The sequence below is a fragment of the Lytechinus variegatus genome, chromosome 12 (assembly GCF_018143015.1).
Source record: "Lytechinus variegatus isolate NC3 chromosome 12, Lvar_3.0, whole genome shotgun sequence".
In the NCBI taxonomy this organism is placed as follows: domain Eukaryota; kingdom Metazoa; phylum Echinodermata; class Echinoidea; order Temnopleuroida; family Toxopneustidae; genus Lytechinus; species Lytechinus variegatus.
In genome coordinates this window covers 32,840,985-32,859,064 of record NC_054751.1, presented here as the reverse complement: position 1 = coordinate 32,859,064, position 18,080 = coordinate 32,840,985, and the positions used below count along the sequence as shown (strand labels likewise).

The 18,080-nt window shown below is 37.5% G+C and overlaps 1 protein-coding gene across 2 annotated transcripts; it reads left to right on the top strand.

Moving 5' to 3' along the window:
* Positions 1-872: 872 nt before the first annotated feature.
* Positions 873-17,425, top strand: LOC100134945 (mortalin). 2 transcript variants are annotated; one of them, XM_041620664.1, is made up of 13 exons: positions 873-1,148; positions 2,165-2,499; positions 3,448-3,646; positions 4,694-4,800; positions 7,952-8,114; positions 8,527-8,619; positions 9,062-9,271; positions 9,834-10,061; positions 10,974-11,078; positions 11,936-12,053; positions 14,516-14,610; positions 15,263-15,496; positions 16,019-17,425. In XM_041620664.1, exons 1-13 carry the CDS (start codon positions 1,047-1,049, stop codon positions 16,121-16,123), a joined length of 2,094 nt encoding a protein of 697 aa, XP_041476598.1. In that variant the 5' UTR covers positions 873-1,046; the 3' UTR covers positions 16,124-17,425. The 2 variants fall into 2 exon arrangements, with proteins under 2 accessions (XP_041476598.1, XP_041476599.1); XM_041620665.1 differs by lacking the exons at positions 873-1,148; positions 2,165-2,499; positions 3,448-3,646 and adding an exon at positions 4,004-4,066.
* The last annotated feature ends 655 nt before the right edge of the window (positions 17,426-18,080 follow it).

Below are 18,080 nucleotides of genomic sequence, written 5' to 3'. Positions count from 1 at the left end.
ATATTCTGAAAATGCACCCCTTAACAAGTATTGGCGTCTCAAACCCTATACCCTTAACAAGTATTGAAAACAAAATGATACTCTTGGCAAGTAATCCCTGAAATGAACCCCTAAACAAGTACAGCGATATAATGTCACGTACGGGTCCGTCGGTCGTCGGTTTTACCTTTACACACCATGATTTGGTTTCGTACGGCCCCCGGCCCCACATTCCACAACTCGCGCAAATCGGACTCTAAATACGTAGTGTTGGGGCAAAAAGGACATCCTTTATCAAACATTTTAATTTTGTTTTATCATCCCCGAAAATTGACCCTAAATACGTAGCTTTCCTAGTGAAATAGATACCCTTGGCCCCGGGGGGGGGGGCACTCAGTATATAATGCATAATGGGTATGTGCCGCGGAGGGGACCCCCATTTTCACACTCAAATTTCCGTTCCAAGGCATAGCATTTTTGCCTTGTTGAGAAAAAGAACAAAGAAAGCCGCTCCGGGCCGCTCCAAGGCATATAGCATTTTCTTCTTATCGAGAAAAAACATGTAACGTGAAAAAGACATCCTTTTTACGTGTTTTTTGGGGGGTCGCGCATGGTATCCACTCGTCAATGTAAGTGGCCCCCCGGGCTTAGATTATATGATCCCGTGTAAAATGTGCCATATCCTTTGCCATAATAATGAACACTTTGATTGTGGGCAACAACGGAAAGACAAGACAAGACAATATCAGAAATCGGTCCCGCGATCAATCGTTGAGCGTTGAGCTCAATGCGGGGCCCCAGAATGTTCCTTGGTCCTGTATGCAGCGGTGGTAGACAAATCAATTGCGCATGCGTGTTAGTAACTTTTGGCCTCCATTACATCATGCATGCGGTGTGCATGTGTGACGCTCCGGTTAAATGCCCATTGAATTGAATGCATTGCGAAACACGTGCATTAACATTGCGTGTAGACGTTCGGTAGCGTTGAATTGGTTGGACACCGCACGGATAATTTCTGTGCTAAAATATCTCCCCTTTCTAACCTGAAAAAGGTCACAAATTCAAATATGTTGACGGCAGCGAGAATAGCAACTAATTGTCTTCGAGGCACATCAGGTTGTGTGAAGCAGATATCACAACAGAGACATTTTTCCAGCATTTTAAGATCGGTAAGTCAGCTCAACGTCAAGTCAAATGAAAATCCAATCGAAAATGACATTGAAAATATGTGACTTAGAGTTAGACTAGATTTATGTTCAGTTTATTTTCTTATTTATCAACTTAGATTTAGAATCTGTCTCTAGCTAGTTACGTACAAGTTGCAGAGTGTAGCTGTGCCTGTGGTGTGTAAAATGTGTGACTGAAAAGTTTGCAGACTGTGATCGTGAACATGGTGAAGGGGAAATAAAATAGACCCACCTACTACTACTAGTAGTAGGCCTAGTACTAGTAATAGTATCATGGGTATCCGTATGGGATGGGCAAGGAAAATGTCTCTAGTTTTTCATTTCTGTGGGGGCAGCAAATGCAACCACGGTCATGACGGTAGTTGGACATCATAATAATGATGTCATGGTTGTCACTGCCCCAAGTGCAGGTGTGCACAGTTTTGAAGCTGCCCTGGATAGATGCTGGAAAAATGAGCCAATAAAATATGACTACGAAAGCCCTGTTCTTGGAAGTGAGCCAGCCATCTTGAGGAGGAAAAACCTAGAACTGAATACAGAGGCATAACATGCCTACATTCAGAAACTTCCCTAGGTATCCTAGGTATAATATTGTAAAATATTTAATGGTGAATACATGCCAACTATTAGTAAATATTGGCAACATGTTGCCATCATTGAATTCTGCTCCGGCTGGAGTCCTGAACTTAAAATTAAAATAGGCCTAATGATTAATAATATGCAAAATCTTACCATTGATTCGACTGGAAATTCCGCCATTCACCCCGTCCGTGTGGTCAGGACTTCCGCGAACGTGCGCATAGCAGTAAAAATAATTTACTATGTATGCTTTTGTTGCTCAACAAAAGCATACGTAGTAAATGATTTTTTACATATTATGATGTCGCCATCGCCGCCATCTTGTTTCCTATCTATTGTTCTTCCCCAACATTACGGATGCGTGCGTTAATTATAAACTCCAAAACTTGTATTATGATTTATCAATTGTATCTTTTCAGAGCTCATGCAGCGTATTAAACTCAGATGCCAGGCATCATCAGAGACATCCTTCAAGATGTTACGCTTCAGAAACTGTCAGAGGAGCCGTCATCGGTATAGATCTTGGAACGACAAACTCCTGCGTTGCAATCATGGAAGGAAAAACTCCAAAGGTACTGGAGAATGCAGAAGGAGCAAGAACGACGCCCTCAGTGGTGGCTTTCACAAAGGATGATGAGAGACTTGTTGGTATGCCAGCCAAGAGACAGGCTGTCACAAATGCACAGAACACTCTATATGCCACAAAACGTCTGATTGGAAGAAGATTTGATGATCCTGAAACACAGAAGGACATGTAAGTTGAGAGAAAAGGCAGTTGCAAGTTGAACTAGTCTTTGATGCTATGTGGTAAAATGTACCACAGCCTGGGGCATGCGCGACTGCTGAAGGAAAAGAGAATGATTGCCACTTCCAGGAGCCCGTTGCATAAAACTTTTTACCTGAGAAAACTCAGGTTGTTTTTACCGGAGTTTTTGCCTTGTGATAAAGTCAATGTCAGAAATCGGACTAACCTTAGTTTTCAGTTTTTACCAGAGTTTTCTCAGGTATAAAGTTTTATGCAACAGGCCCCAGGTGATGTAAAAATTGAAGAAAAAAAAGAAGGCCGAATACATTTTTACTGCGAGATGATTAAAACAAATACGCCCTAGATAAAAATCTGACAAGTATAGCACTGAAAAGTTCATGATGTATGTAATTGATGAAATTCCAGTGTTATGATTTTTTTTATGTTCTTTATTCAGCTCATTTTTTTTTTGGGGGGGGCACCAGGACTTGTATCTTTGATTTTCAATGAGATGAAAAAATGTAAGAAGCTGATTATTAGCTGTTGGAAATCCTGACACATACATACTGGCTGAATCGAAGAAAGTCATAAGAAGTCTCTTACTCTCGTATGTCTCCTTTTTTGTATGTTCTTATGTAACAAATAGTTATCAGCATGACATTACATGTCCTGGAGAAGTGATCAACTTTGTTGGAGAACGATATGTGTGGTTCTTTATCTTTTGGATTGGAGATGAGGATTGTAATTCTTTTACAACATGTTACATTAAAATTTTCACATCAAGTTAATGAAGTTTTATTCAATTCAAGGTTTAGACAATGGGGTATAATAATTGACATAAAAAAACTGACTTTGGAAAAGGGTTTGATGGTATTGTGCTTGTAATTAAAAAAATAAGCATCCTCTTTCTTTCCTATCTCTCTATCTGTTTCTCTTCATCTCTCTCTCTCCATGCAGTGGAACCGTATCATATGAAATAGTCAAAGCTTCCAATGGAGATGCCTGGGTGAAAGCCAATGACAAGGTCTACTCTCCTAGTCAAGTCGGTGCATTTGTTCTTACTAAGATGAAGGAAACTGCAGAGAACTACCTGGGAACTCCAGCCAAGAATGCAGTTGTCACAGTTCCAGCTTATTTCAATGATTCACAAAGACAGGTAAGCACAGGGGCTGGGTTTCATGAAGCTGTTTGATAGGATAACTTATTTCAATGATTCACAAAGACAGGTAAGCACAGGGGCTGGGTTTCATGAAGCTGTTTGATAGGATAACTTATTTCAATGATTCACAAAGACAGGTAAGCACAGGGGCTGGGTTTCATGAAGCTGTTTGATAGGATAACTTATTTCAATGATTCACAAAGACAGGTAAGCACAGGGGCTGGGTTTCATGAAGCTGTTTGATAGGATAACTTATTTCAATGATTCACAAAGACAGGTAAGCACAGGGGCTGGGTTTCATGAAGCTGTTTGATAGGATAACTTATTTCAATGATTCACAAAGACAGGTAAGCACAGGGGCTGGGTTTCATGAAGCTGTTTGATAGGATAACTTATTTCAATGATTCACAAAGACAGGTAAGCACAGGGGCTGGGTTTCATGAAGCTGTTTGATAGGATAACTTACACACAACTATATACCCACAACTGGTGACCTTTTCTTGTGCTAAATGGTAGATACATTACATATCCCAATTCTTGAGGCAGTCTTCTAAAAGTGATATTTTCCACTCAAATGGGTTTTAGCAATGGGAAAACAAATATCAGTTTTTTTTCAGAAATTTAGGAGAATCAGAGTTCACAAGTCATTCATTACTTTTTAATGGCTTCCTGAAACACTGCTAAAGCAACTATGTATAGTCACTGCATTGTTTATTCCAATAATGTTTGGTATATCTTGACTGGAGGTTATTCTTAAAGCCATGAGAGATCTTTCTCAGTTATTCTTTTGAATGTTTTCCCTCTACTGGGTGACCATAATTGATTAGTACCGGCCACACCGATAATGTTGCAGTGATGTCTATTGACACAATGTATTATGTACATCTTGGATTAACGTTTCATGCCACAATCCAAAAGATTTGACTTGGCTTACTATTAGTGGTCTGTTAGTGCTCCAGCATTTTTGTGCGCCGTGTACAGAGTGATTAGTGATTTTGAAGAAGTTCACATGTTCTTACATGTATGTTAACTTTATCATTTTAGGCGACTAAAGATGCAGGTCAGATTGCTGGATTGAATGTTTTGAGAGTTATTAATGAACCTACTGCTGCAGCTCTTGCCTATGGTATGGATAAATCAGGAGATAGCATGTAAGTAGTGCATTAGCAGGCCTCGAAATAGGATTTTTGGGGGGCAAGGCCACTTTTTTGAGGGGCACTTTTTCACTGAGGCCAGGCAGCAGAGGGCACCAAGGCCATACAGAGGGGCACCAAGGCCACTTTTTAAGGGGCATGTAATAAATTATTTGTAGGTGTTACAGTTTCGCGGCGTGGGGGGGGGGGCTTTCCATAGTCGATGTTATACATCAGATTCATTACCAAACCACATTATTTACTTAAGAAAAAATGAACTTTAATAGTCTGACAACACTCACTGTATAAGGTTTTAAAAGAAAGTTTCATTATTCTTCAGAATCACTTCAGGACAGGATAACACATCATTGCATTGCTTTGAGTCTTGAATTTGACATCCAACATGTAACATGTACATATTAACAAATCAAGTAAAAGTACCTCTGGTAGAAGTAAATTAATTTCATCTAATTCTTTATCCAAATTACCTCATGGCATGCCAAGTAGGCCTGGGACGAATACCTTTTTTGCCATTTGATTGTTCGCCAGAGGAAACAATCGATTAGTTCGATTAATCGAGATTCCTGGAATATCAGAAATCACGCACTCAAAAATTGACCTACTTCCATGACCTACCGGTAGCTGCGCTTATTGATATGGGCTGATATGATGGGAGTGGAACTTGGAATAAATGCATTGTATACAAGGAACATGTACTTGTACTGTGTTTGTCATTTATCCCGCCCTCTATACACACAATGAACGAATAGCAAAGGAGTTGTACTGTGTTTGTCATTTTATCCCGCCCTCTCTGCACACAATGAACGAATAGCAAAGGACTTGAGAACTGTGCGTGACCGCTATGGTGCATGGATAAGGCCTGGGACGATTGTCATTTTTACCATTCAATAATTTCCTGAAAAAAATAATCGAATGATTCGATTGTTCGTCGGGAATCAGGTCTTTTAGGTCACAATAGTTGACCTACTTTATGGTTACCCCCACCCCATGAAGAAATCTCCATCAAAGTCACATGTTTAGAATAAATGAAAGTAGGACCTTTTCCCCTTCTCCATGATATTTATATCAAAAGAAACTACATGAAATGAGATTAAAACTTTCAGTTTATTGTTCCAATGAAAATCCTTCCTAAATCCATGCTGGTACTCTGGTATTATGCATGCATCCCTCCAAGTGCCACACCCCTGCATATGAATGAATCAGCCCAGATCAGAGTTCAAAGTCCAAAGCCCAAAGATGTAAACAACTCATTCATGAACTATTCTTTGAGACTGACCCCAGGTGGAGCATTTCTTGAACAATTACATCCCTTGCCCACACCATGTCCCCGCCCCCACTTGTGGCACTGCCCACGATTCTACACATGTATTTCAAAAAAATGTTTTGCAAAATATTTAATTTGAAATACCTTTTAAAATTACGATTTTTTTATCATTTGAACCTACATGTATAACTGGGTCTATTTTTGGAGACTAGTCGAGAAAGTACCAGTGAAGACGGGCGCATGTTGGAATGTAGTTTTCATTGTGTGAGGGGGATAGAAAAAAGGTTGCATTATTGTTTTGAAACATGAAAGGAATTCTCTGGCTCCCACCCTTATCTTTCTCTCTCCCTCACACACACACACACACACACAGATGGGGAGGGGTCAATTTATTTCTGAAGTCATGACCTCTCCTGATAAGGGAACCACGTGCCTTCTTCTTTGTTTCCCCAAAAGTTTCATTGGCTATCCGAAGGTCCAATCAGCTCAAGTGAGCTTGGTTGTGTGTTTTCTTATTGTTTTGTGCACGCAGACAATGAACTCATTTTGTGTATCGAGGGCTCGTCCATTCTTATGCTGCAGCTTACATAGCATATGTAAAGCGCGCTAGCGGCTGGCCGGCCGGCCGCTAGCGGTGTATAGCTAGCTCATATCGTTCGGCGCGGCTTCGGACTAGACTGCATACATGCACTGGACGTTGCTGGTAAAGCTAAGGTATTGGATACTTTTTGAGATCGGAGAAAAGTTTTCCTCGCTCAGAAAAAAAGGTGCAGACTTTCAAAAGGGGCACATTATATATCAGAAAAAGGGCACATTTATGAGAAAAAGGGCACCACGGCCATATAAAAAAGGGCACATTTTTAGTGGCCGTAACTTTTAGCAAAAAGAAGAAGGGCATGACGGCCAGTAATGGGGGCATCGACGGCCATGGCCGTCGATGGCCGTCGATTATTTCGAGGCCTGCATTAGACATCCATCAATTCCTAAAGACCATTGGTTTTTCAACTAGAAATACCCTGTCACAAGCCAGCTTTTAATACCATCTGAGAAACTTATTTGTACATGCATTATATTTGAAAAACACATTCTAGGCTGATTTTCTGTGTACCACTTTGGCAAGAGAAATTTACTTGCAGCCTTCTAGAGCTGCTAAGTAATTAAATTATTAAGAGGCAGGGTGTATTACTGGCACTAGTATGTGTGGCATAGAGGATTTCAAAGTCTCTCTGTTTCCATGTTGTAAATAGAATGATTCCTATTTTGCCCCAAAGTAATTTAAACTAAAATCGAATATTTAATTTTTAATGTTTTGTATGTAGCTGCAAGTGACAAGAATCAGATGCCATTATGGAAGCCATTTTGTATTATCTCTATGCTGTAAGCTGTGCACAACAGAAAAGTACTTTTTATTCAGTGAATAATTTTGCTGGCAGGATTTTAACTGTCTTGATTAACCATGTATATGCAATGGTAATATGTTCAGGGAATCTGTACGATGTAACTGTGAACTTAAAGTGATTTGTTAACATTGGTTTGACTTTTAAAAAATATGAGCTAGAAAGTCACACTTGTCACCTGTGTCTGTGATATGTTACAAAAATGAAGCCCAGAAAAAATTGCGTTCGAAAATAATTATTTAGTGCTTCAAAAAATTTCATCCCATACACTTAGGTGTACTATTTGGGTGTCTGTAAGACGCCTACCGGTATTTACAAAATCGGGGTTTGCCTTGTAGTTTTAGCTTTTCATTCTCAATAATGTTTTTTTTTTCAGGGTTTATTAGTTCTAATACTTGCACTTGTACACATGTTTCATCTTGGTTTGAGAATTTTTTAAATCGGCTGCTCACAAAGTTAAACAATACCTTTAATCTCTCTATTACAGCATTGTTGTATACGATCTTGGTGGTGGAACTTTTGATGTGTCTGTGCTTGAGATCCAAAAGGGAGTATTTGAAGTGAAATCAACCAATGGAGATACATTCCTGGGTGGAGAGGACTTTGACAATGCGCTTGTTAACTTCCTTGTGAAAGAATTCAAGAAAGATGTGAGTATAATGTAAAGTAAATGTAAAAATGCAAGAATTTGTAGTAATTTAGATATTCTCATCTTGTCCCATAGATGTAGACATCCCCCCCCCAAAGTTGATGATTTACATTTGTTGTAGCATTCAAGACCGTTGCTGAATGTTGACACATTACACTATTTTAAAAGCATAGTCCACTTATGTAATTATACTCAGTTTCTTGCCTAAATGAAATTGGAATGATGCATTTTCGTTGACTGATAAAAGCATTCATTGTGAATATATATATATAAAATCGTCTGAAGACAGTTCAATCAGTTGTGCTACTGAAATTGTGTTCAATTAAAAAAATGAAGTTGAACAAATGATTTTCATTTTCTGAATTTTATTTCAGCATGTATAAATAATCATCTCCTTTATGTTTTCTATCTAGTCTGGCATTGATGTGACCAAAGACAACATGGCATTACAGAGAGTCAGAGAAGCAGCTGAGAAGGCCAAGATTGAACTCTCCAGCTCTCTCCAGGTAATTTAAAAAAAAAGAAATTCTATTGTGTAGTTATTAGTAGATAGTGGACAAAGAGAAAAGGGTGGATAAACCTATATGAAATGCAATAATCTAACACAACTTGAAGAGATGATAGGTGTATTCAAAATGTTCATATTTTGTTTGTTTCAATGCAGCAGTACCAGTTTCTGGCACTAATTTGATTTCTGAAAATCTTCAGACACTTCATAGGGGGAAAAAAATAAGTAAAAAACAAGAGAATTATTAGAAAAATCTGTAAAATATAATTTATTCAGTATCCCTCCATATTATATTTTCAAAAGCATGTCTTTAAAGATAAACTGAAATTGAATGTCTTGTAACATTTTGGTTGATATGGGCATTATTTTTTAAATTTGATGACGATGATGCGGGAAAAATGTTGAGCTGTATCTAAGAAAATCCTATTTCATGTTTTTAGACTGATATCAACTTACCATACCTGACAATGGATCAGTCGGGGCCTAAACACATGAACCTGAAACTCTCCAGAGCAAAGTTTGAATCTCTGACAGAGCATTTGATCAAGAGGACTGTAGAACCATGTAAGAAAGCCATTCAGGATGCTGAGATCAACAAATCAGATATCAAGGAGGTTCTTCTGGTTGGTGGAATGTCAAGGATGCCCAAGGTATGTATAAATCCTGGCTATGTAATCTAACGCATGTTGATTGATCATAAACTTGTACATGTATTTGATTGCCCATAATAATCAATTGCATCGAGTGTATAATCAGTTCTGCAATCCTGGTAGGTAGAATGTTATGCGCATTTGAGTGTATACATATTGAAATTGCGCAGTATAAATGTACAATGATGATTATAATTCATAAGCGAGGTACATGTAGATCATGCCTACAACGACTACTACTAATACATATTATTGTACATTGCTGTCATGAAGCCCCTCATTTCTCATTGTTGGTAAGAGTAAAGCAGATGGTCATAGATAAATGCCAGTTTCGGTAATGATTTCAAAATGAGTTTGTACAAAATGTAGTAATATGACCACTGAAGTGTCTGTACAAATAAAAAATATATGCCAATGATTCTGGAAGAAATTGTTCATTTTGGATGATGCATCACCTTGTCACATTTTTATAGTTGACATATTTAGATACCCAAATATCATGGATGCTATTATTGTTGCTCTTGTAGGTAAATCCTCTCTCTTTTGTATTTTTATACAACAGGTTCAACAGCTAGTGCAGGATTTGTTTGGTCGTCAACCTAGTAAGTCGGTGAATCCTGATGAAGCGGTTGCAGTAGGTGCTGCTATCCAAGGTGGTGTCCTTGCTGGTGATGTCACTGATGTTCTTCTCTTGGATGTCACTCCACTATCCCTTGGTATCGAGACATTGGGTGGAGTCTTCACCAAACTCATCAACAGGAATACAACCATCCCAACCAAGAAAGCTCAGGTATGGATAGCAGGATCATTTGAGAATGTGTTGACTTTGAAGCTGGAAATGTTCCATATTTCTTGAAACTCTCTCTGGATAAAGGCAACATGAGTTTTCCAATATTGACTTACAAAAAGTGAAGATAAATGAAAAGGATGTAAACCTGACCCCCGACATGTGAGACCATTCTGAAATGACTTTTCTTTGCTTTCTAGTTCAATGAAAAATTGTAATGCTGTCATGGCTTGAGCAGTTATTGATGCGAAGTAGGAATGGAGAAGGGGTGGACATAGACAAGTTGGTTATTATATGGACCTGCCTTTTTTCACACTATTTTGTCATTAACTTAACCCTGTTTGATGTTGCCCTTTTGCAGGAAATCATGATTGATTGATTAAAATCAGCCTAGTGTAAGTGAGGTCAAGTTAATAAAATATTTAGCATTTATGAGGCGCCAATTATCTATTTTCTTGTTCAATGGCGTACTATATGTAAGTTCAAGCAAATGGGGGATGGAGGGGGTGATCCAATTTAAGTTAGACCAGTGTCATGAGATCAATCCCTCTTTGAAGATCTTTCTCATTCAGCAATCATGCAATGATGGTACATGTACAAATTTTTCGTCAACCGCATTACCCCCAAAGGGTATGTGGAGAAATACTTATCTGAGCATGATGCATATAGCAATCATATCAAATATTTTTCAGGCTTAGGGCACCAGCTACAAACAACCCACCAACAGGTGAGGTAAATGGATTTCTGGAAGGAAGTAATTTCTCAAAAAGCTAAAAGCTGTGAGCACTGGTATTGGTAAACCAGCTTAGCTGGGTAATATGTGAGTGCCTTGAACATTTAATAAGATGGATATGTGTGCTATCCAAATGCCATTTATTATTATTATTATGAGATGTATTCTCTTTTCTGTTGTAGGTATTCTCAACAGCTGCTGATGGCCAGACTCAGGTAGAGATCAAAGTATGTCAGGGAGAAAGAGAGATGGCACTAGATAATAAGACTCTTGGACAGTTTCAATTGGTAAGCAGAATTGCTTTCAACCTCAGAGGTCAAATTTTATGATAATAAAGAGATGAGAATCGTAAGTACCCTTTAATATGAATTAAAAGCTACTCTTCAAAAGCTACAGAATTTTGATTGACTGAAGCAAACATGTCCTGGGATTTCATGAAGTGGTCAGGAATATGGCTCTGAGAATTTCATGAGACACTTGTGTTTGACAAACATATAAAGAAAAGGCATGGTTGCCAGTGTCACTATCATAGTGCCAGAGATATGATTTTTTAATAGTCTTAAGGCGATGGCACACCTTACGACTGGTCTGCTACCCGATTTCAGAATAGAATATAGTAGAATTTGATGCTAATATGGAGACTTGGAATATCTTACAGTGTAATTTTCTAAATCATTGTACAAATACCTATGATCAAATTTGTGACTATGGTATCATCCCTCCTCGAATAAAAGCGAATTTAATATCTAGGCGTAATGACGTCATAGCAGTTGTAAGATTGGCTAGGAATTGAAACTTATTGGACTTTACTCCAAAATAAGGGCTTGCAATCTTTCAAAATGGTTATGATATTATTATTTCAATTAATTTTAACCTCACGTAAAGTTATATAATCCATTCACATCTTCAGAAAATGAGCAAAATGCAATTTGTTCCAAAATCAGATCGCGAACAGTCGTAAGGTGTGCGGTGGTCTTTACATCCATTATATGGAAAAAGCAGTATCCATCTGATTATTTGATGCATACTTTGGCTGGGCCAGATGAAACCTTGTATCTCAAAATTGAAAAAAAAATTAAAGTTATCCGTAAGCAGTAGAAACCTTTGATTAAACCAAGAAAATGATATTCTTTGCTTTGTACAGGTTGGTATCCCTCCTGCCCCTCGTGGAGTACCCCAGATTGAAGTGACCTTTGATATTGATGCTAATGGTATTGTGAATGTATCTGCAAGGGATAAGGGAACTGGAAAGGAACAACAGAGTAAGTTACATCTTAGATTGAAAGGCCTGTATTCCAAAGTCGGGTTTAACTTAAACTCAAGTTTTAAGTTGTGGTTAATTATGGACAGCCGATTGTTACATAAATCACTGACAGTAGAGTTATCATTTTTGAACTCATTTAACTCTCAAATCATTCATATTTGTCTAGGAAGTATAAATAGATGATTGTCTTCACCATCGATGACTCAGGAAATAGCACAGTAAACATAAGAAACATACAACATAAAAAATTTTGATACTTTTGGCTTCCCATACTTAACCAAAACTTTAAACCTGAGTTTAAGTTAAACCAGACTTCAGAATATGGGCCAATGAATGAAGGCCCATATTGATTATTTATCCCATCTTCGTATAATTGTTTAATATACAATTCCATGTTCATACATGTACAACCAGAAAATATTTAATCAATCATTAGATTTATGATATCTCTTTATTTCCATGCAAGCCAGGTAAAAAATACACTTATTAGGGCCGTCTGCACCATCCCGAGTTTTCAAATTAGCGCGCTATTTCTGATCCGGCAAATTATCCCGATCTGAAAAATCTCGAGATTGTTTGTAATGCAGACGCAATTATCGCGCTAGTTCGTAGGATTAATCTCGAGATTGCAATCCCAAGTCAACTCGGGTTTATTTGCAAAATAGCGCGCTATTTACGAATTATCGCGCTAATTCGTAGGTGCAGACGCACTCGGGTTTGGACTCGGGTTAATTTATTCATGACCTTCAGTCCATAATGCAATTCGCGTTCCATTTCCGCCTTGGTAAAACATAAACAGCGATTATACCGAACGCATGCGAAAGTCAACTTTATCATAGCGTTCATCAATTCCCCAATCAGCAACGATGGTGTCAAGCCCCCCGTGAATGGATTTTGGGAGAGACCAGACCGATGGGGGAGGCGCTCATTATCGACGATGGTCATAGTCAATAACAATACTGACAGCATTGTCGTCTTATTCCTTCGCAAAATGTGAGCAAATAGCATTTCTTTCATGTCTTTCCTCCCCTCTCTCCCTCTCCCCCTCTGTCGTTGCCTCGGAGTCCGCCATCATATTAAACGAAGAATACTTCACTCGCTTATAATTATAGCGCGGCTGAGCTGAGAGGATTGTTGCATAACAACGGTCGAATTCGGCGAAAGAGTACATGGACTTGATTGCATATCGCGGGAAGTTATTCAAAAGCGCGGGCCGTTGAAACTCCAAGATCGAAAGTGCGCATGCTCGGAATATCGGGCTTGTTGCCTCGCTCGAGCAAGAATCGCTCTTCGTGCGATGGTGGAGACGGGGTTTCTTGAATCTCGAGATTAATCGCAAAGAGGGCTGATCGGGCTAAAATCTCGAGATTGAGCAAACTCGGGATGGTGCAGCACCGCCTATTGACAAAATCCCTTTGAGGAGTTTTACCAACCTTATCGACATCCTTTTCATTTTCTCCCCTATTCCGGCACAGTTATATTTCATCTTCAATTCTTTAAAGAAATACATGTACCATGTGTACCATTTATTTATAATTTCTGTTATTTTATTCATGCAAGCATATTACTTACTGACTTTATTTCACAGAATAATACTGTGGTTACAATTATCCAAGATTACTGTTATCCCATGTATACAATTATTTTACTCTTCTCCTTTCTTAAATTTCAACATATAACATTTATTTTATTACTTTTACATGTCATTTTGTTATAGTCATTGTTATTGTATATATTTTGTATTTTACCTTGTGCAGAATTTTGCAATTCAGCCTTCGGCTGCAATGAAGTTTTCTTAATAAACTATTTCAATTAAAATCAATTAACAATTCATTGATTGATTCATTTATTTCCACACTTAATAAAAAGAGCAATACAAACGGTGTAAAGATGGTATTACAGAATACAGTACAATATATACATATCCTGGTTTAATTAGAAATTTGGTCTGTAACACAAACCTTTAACAGTGCTGGATCAATATATCACCTCATTGAGACTAATATCTTTTAAACCAGTCTGGGAATAATCTTTTGTTTATAACCATGAAGCCTTAGGAATAAACTTAAGACATATACAATGTTAAAGGAATTCAACATTGTCTTCCTTCAATAATTTTAGCACAGAGTTAGACCATGGTCAAAGTTAAATGGACTTCAGAATATGGGCCTTAGGCATGTATTTTCAAAATGTACTTGGTATTGATATTCCATGGCTATATAATCAGTGGTACGAATATTCAATTTAGGGTTTGTTTGAGGATGGAAGGTGCAAAGAATCAGGCAACGTAGAGAAAGGGATATAGGATGATTGCTGTGGGGGGGTGTACATTTCACTTAATTCGCCTTATCATTTTCAATTGCAAAATACTTTCTGATGGGATATGAACTTATATGACCCTAGATTTTATATCTCTGATTCAGTTTTTAATAAGGTTGTGTTCCTGTTTTTCTCATTCAGTTGTAATCCAGTCATCTGGGGGTCTTAGCAATGATGAGATCGAGAACATGGTTAGAGCTGCAGAGAAATTTGCTGCCGAGGACAAAATCAAGAAGGTTTGTTAAAAGATTGTCGCTTTGTCGCTCATGAATGCCAGTATACTATATGATAATCTCTTGTAGCCAACACACTCTTCTGTATCCATTTGGCTAATTAATTCCAAGTTTAAAGGAAATGAATTGTAGAGAGCGTGAATATTTACTTGTACGTATATTGTAATTAAGATTATATTGTCATGCAATGATGGTACAAAAACTAATTTTTCGTCAACCGCACAACCTGATTGAGGTATGTGGAGAATCATATTCTGAGCATGATGAGAAAAGATGAGAGCTAGGAAGCAAAGAAAAATGAAACGAGGATCACCTCAATTTTAAACAGAATATTATTCATTGATTTTGCAAAGTTATTTGTAAAGTGTCTGAATGTTTGTTTTGAACGTCAATGGTTGTATTCATATTTGCATCTGTGATAGTTTCTACAAGTCACTGTGAATACCTCTGATGATACATGTGGGTGCAGTGAAATTTTTGCTTCATTATTTCTTGGTTTCTTCGAGGCTTGAAACTTTGTGACCCTTATTGAATTTGTAACAAAAGAGTAGTTTTCATAGTAAGACAAAATAGTTATGGATAATTGTCAAAGAATGATAGACTTCAAAACATGAGCTTGAACTTTGTTAATTCTGCTGTTGTTGGAATATCTTAGGAGCGTGTTGAGATTGTGAACTCAGCTGAAAACATCATCCATGACACTGAGACCAAGATGGAGGAGTTCAAGGATCAGTTACCGGAAGAGGAATGTAGTAAACTCAAAGAACAGATTGCCAATGTCAAGGAAGTCTTAGCCGACAAGGACAACAAGAGTCCCAAAGACATCAGGGAAGCTTCATCTGCTTTACAACAGGCATCACTTAAGCTCTTCGAGATGGCTTATAAGAAGGTGAGTGGAAGATGGTGGTGTTTGTGGAGGTAGTGATGTTTGTAGTAATGTTGGTTGTGGTGGGATGGTGATAGTGGTGGTGATGATGATGATGGTGGCAATGGTGGTAGTGGTGATGATTGGTAGGGATGATGGTGGTGGTAGTGATCTTGATGATGTAATGGTGATAACCTTGGGACCCAGGAAGAAAACCCGGCTTGAACCCGAACCAGTAAGTTTAGGTGATGTTGATGGTGGTGGTGGGCAGGGTGATGGTAGGGATGATGAGGGCTATAATGGTGTTGATGGTTGTGAGGACTATAATGGTGTTAGTGATGATGGCAATGTTGGACTTGATTGTTATTTTGAAATGAGAGATATAGAAATAATACATGCTTGCATGTCTTGTTAAAATTAAAATTACTTCCATAAATCTAATTATTATAGTTATAGAAATTCAACTAAGGTAGACCTAACATGAATAAAAACACAGAGTAGACCCCTAAATTGATTTATTCCCCCTCTTTATATATTTATTTATAGATGGCATCAGAGCGTGAATCATCTGGAGGATCATCAAGCTCTGACTCAAGCTCAGATTCAACCTCGGATTCAGGGAGTCAAGACCAAGAAAAGAAAGAAAACTAGAAGGACTAAACCTTGTACAGATTCTAAGATATATAAATAATAATAGGTGCGTCTACTCGTCTTTGTGTATTGTATACCCACTCAAGTAAATGTATTGAATTTTTTTTAAGAAGACATTGCCCTTGTAATTGAGATGATATTCTGAGAGAAGAATGTGTCTGAATCTTGATATTTGTTTACAATTAAGTATGACTTAGATTGCCTACAAATCTGTAAATGATTTACATACACAGTGCAGTGCTTATCAATTGAAATTGACTTGAAATGAAGATCGTGTCATATGGACCAGTATTAGAAAAAAGTACAAGACAACACCTTTGTGTACAGTTTGAAATGAGCATTTCTTATGGATCGTCTTTATCACTGACAACATGCTGCTTCTGAAGAAAATTAAAATTACATTTATGTTGTCAGCAAGTACTTTATTGATTATATGAATTTGATGGTATGAGTATAACTCTTCTAAAGGTAAGGCTGCTACATGAATATTTCTCCCATTGACCTTTCACGTCTTTGCTTCTTATCAACGGACGATTAGTATCGTTTTGCTCTTTCTTCACCTTATCTGATATATTTACTCTGTAAGTGTCATAACTTTATTTGTCTCAAGATCGAGACAGGAAATTATTATACATTGGCAAACATGAATAGAAAGCAGATCCTTATATTTCAATTCATAGTGATATTATGAATTCAGACAGTAATTTATATGTGATAGTATGGTATTAATAAAGACTGAATTCTAATTGATCAACTAGATTAATCCCATCCAGGACAATCCTATTGATTTTATATCCAGGGGCCTGTAACACTATGTTCAGTAATTGATTGTACAGTTATATGTATGCTTCATTGCACATAATGATAAATGTGATCCATCTTACAAATCAGTCATATGATCAATCACTAATCTGTGTTACAGGGGTCCTCATACAGACAAAGTCCAAGAAGCTCCTTTTTTGTATGTACTTCTATGAGATAATTATCTTAGATCATTATGTATTCACTTTAATCAATTTTTAGTCACTTCTTGCAAAGGCTTTGCTTAACCTGTTAGCTACAGAAAGCAGGTGATCCCTGTACAAAGTCTATTGCAATGAGAAGATTCAGTAGTCCACAGGTTAATATGTCTCAGAAGTATTTTGATTTATAATTTACTATATACATGGCTGTATAATGGTTGCCCATCCTTAAAATTTAATATGAAATTAAACATGTACAAATCAATAATGAAAGATCATTATTTCATTGTAATTTGGTACTTCCATTGCTGTGGTAAATAAATGTAATTACTACAAATTGTATAGTTATTTGTGTTGAGAATATCCCTTTCCCAGCTTAGTAAATGATTGAAGGAATAATTGCCTCGGTGCTTAGATTACCATTTTGTGGAATTCTACAGCTGATACGTAAAACTTTGTTATCAAATGCAACCAAAAAAAAGGAAGCCAGTTTTAAGTGTGAAAAGACAAGAGGATAAATCTCATGGTGTGGGTGCAGTTTCATGAAAGGATCTTTTCATTAGACCATCTTTGGTAAAGCATGTTTATTAGAAGTCTTCCACAATTTTTCATTCATACAAATTATTAATATGAGATAATTTTGTGGTATGGAATGTTGAGTTTGGCTGGTCCTTTTCAGGACTAACATATGCCCATGAAAAAACACATGGTATACCTTGAAACCAGCACACTCTTGTGGCATGGAGTGGAGATACAGGTGCCTCATAACAATGTCCAGTATAATGTTGCAAAGACCATTTTATGAAACTGCCCATATAAAAGGCTTGTTCAATCATTGTGCAGAAACCTTGGTAACAAAGCTCTGTACAAAGCCAATCGGGTATGAGATTACAAAAAGGGGAGTACTGAAGTTTTTTAATTTTTATTCATCCCTCGAAAAAAAAATGACCAAATCATAGGTTTGAGTGCAAAGTGCAGTATTTGACAAAAGACTT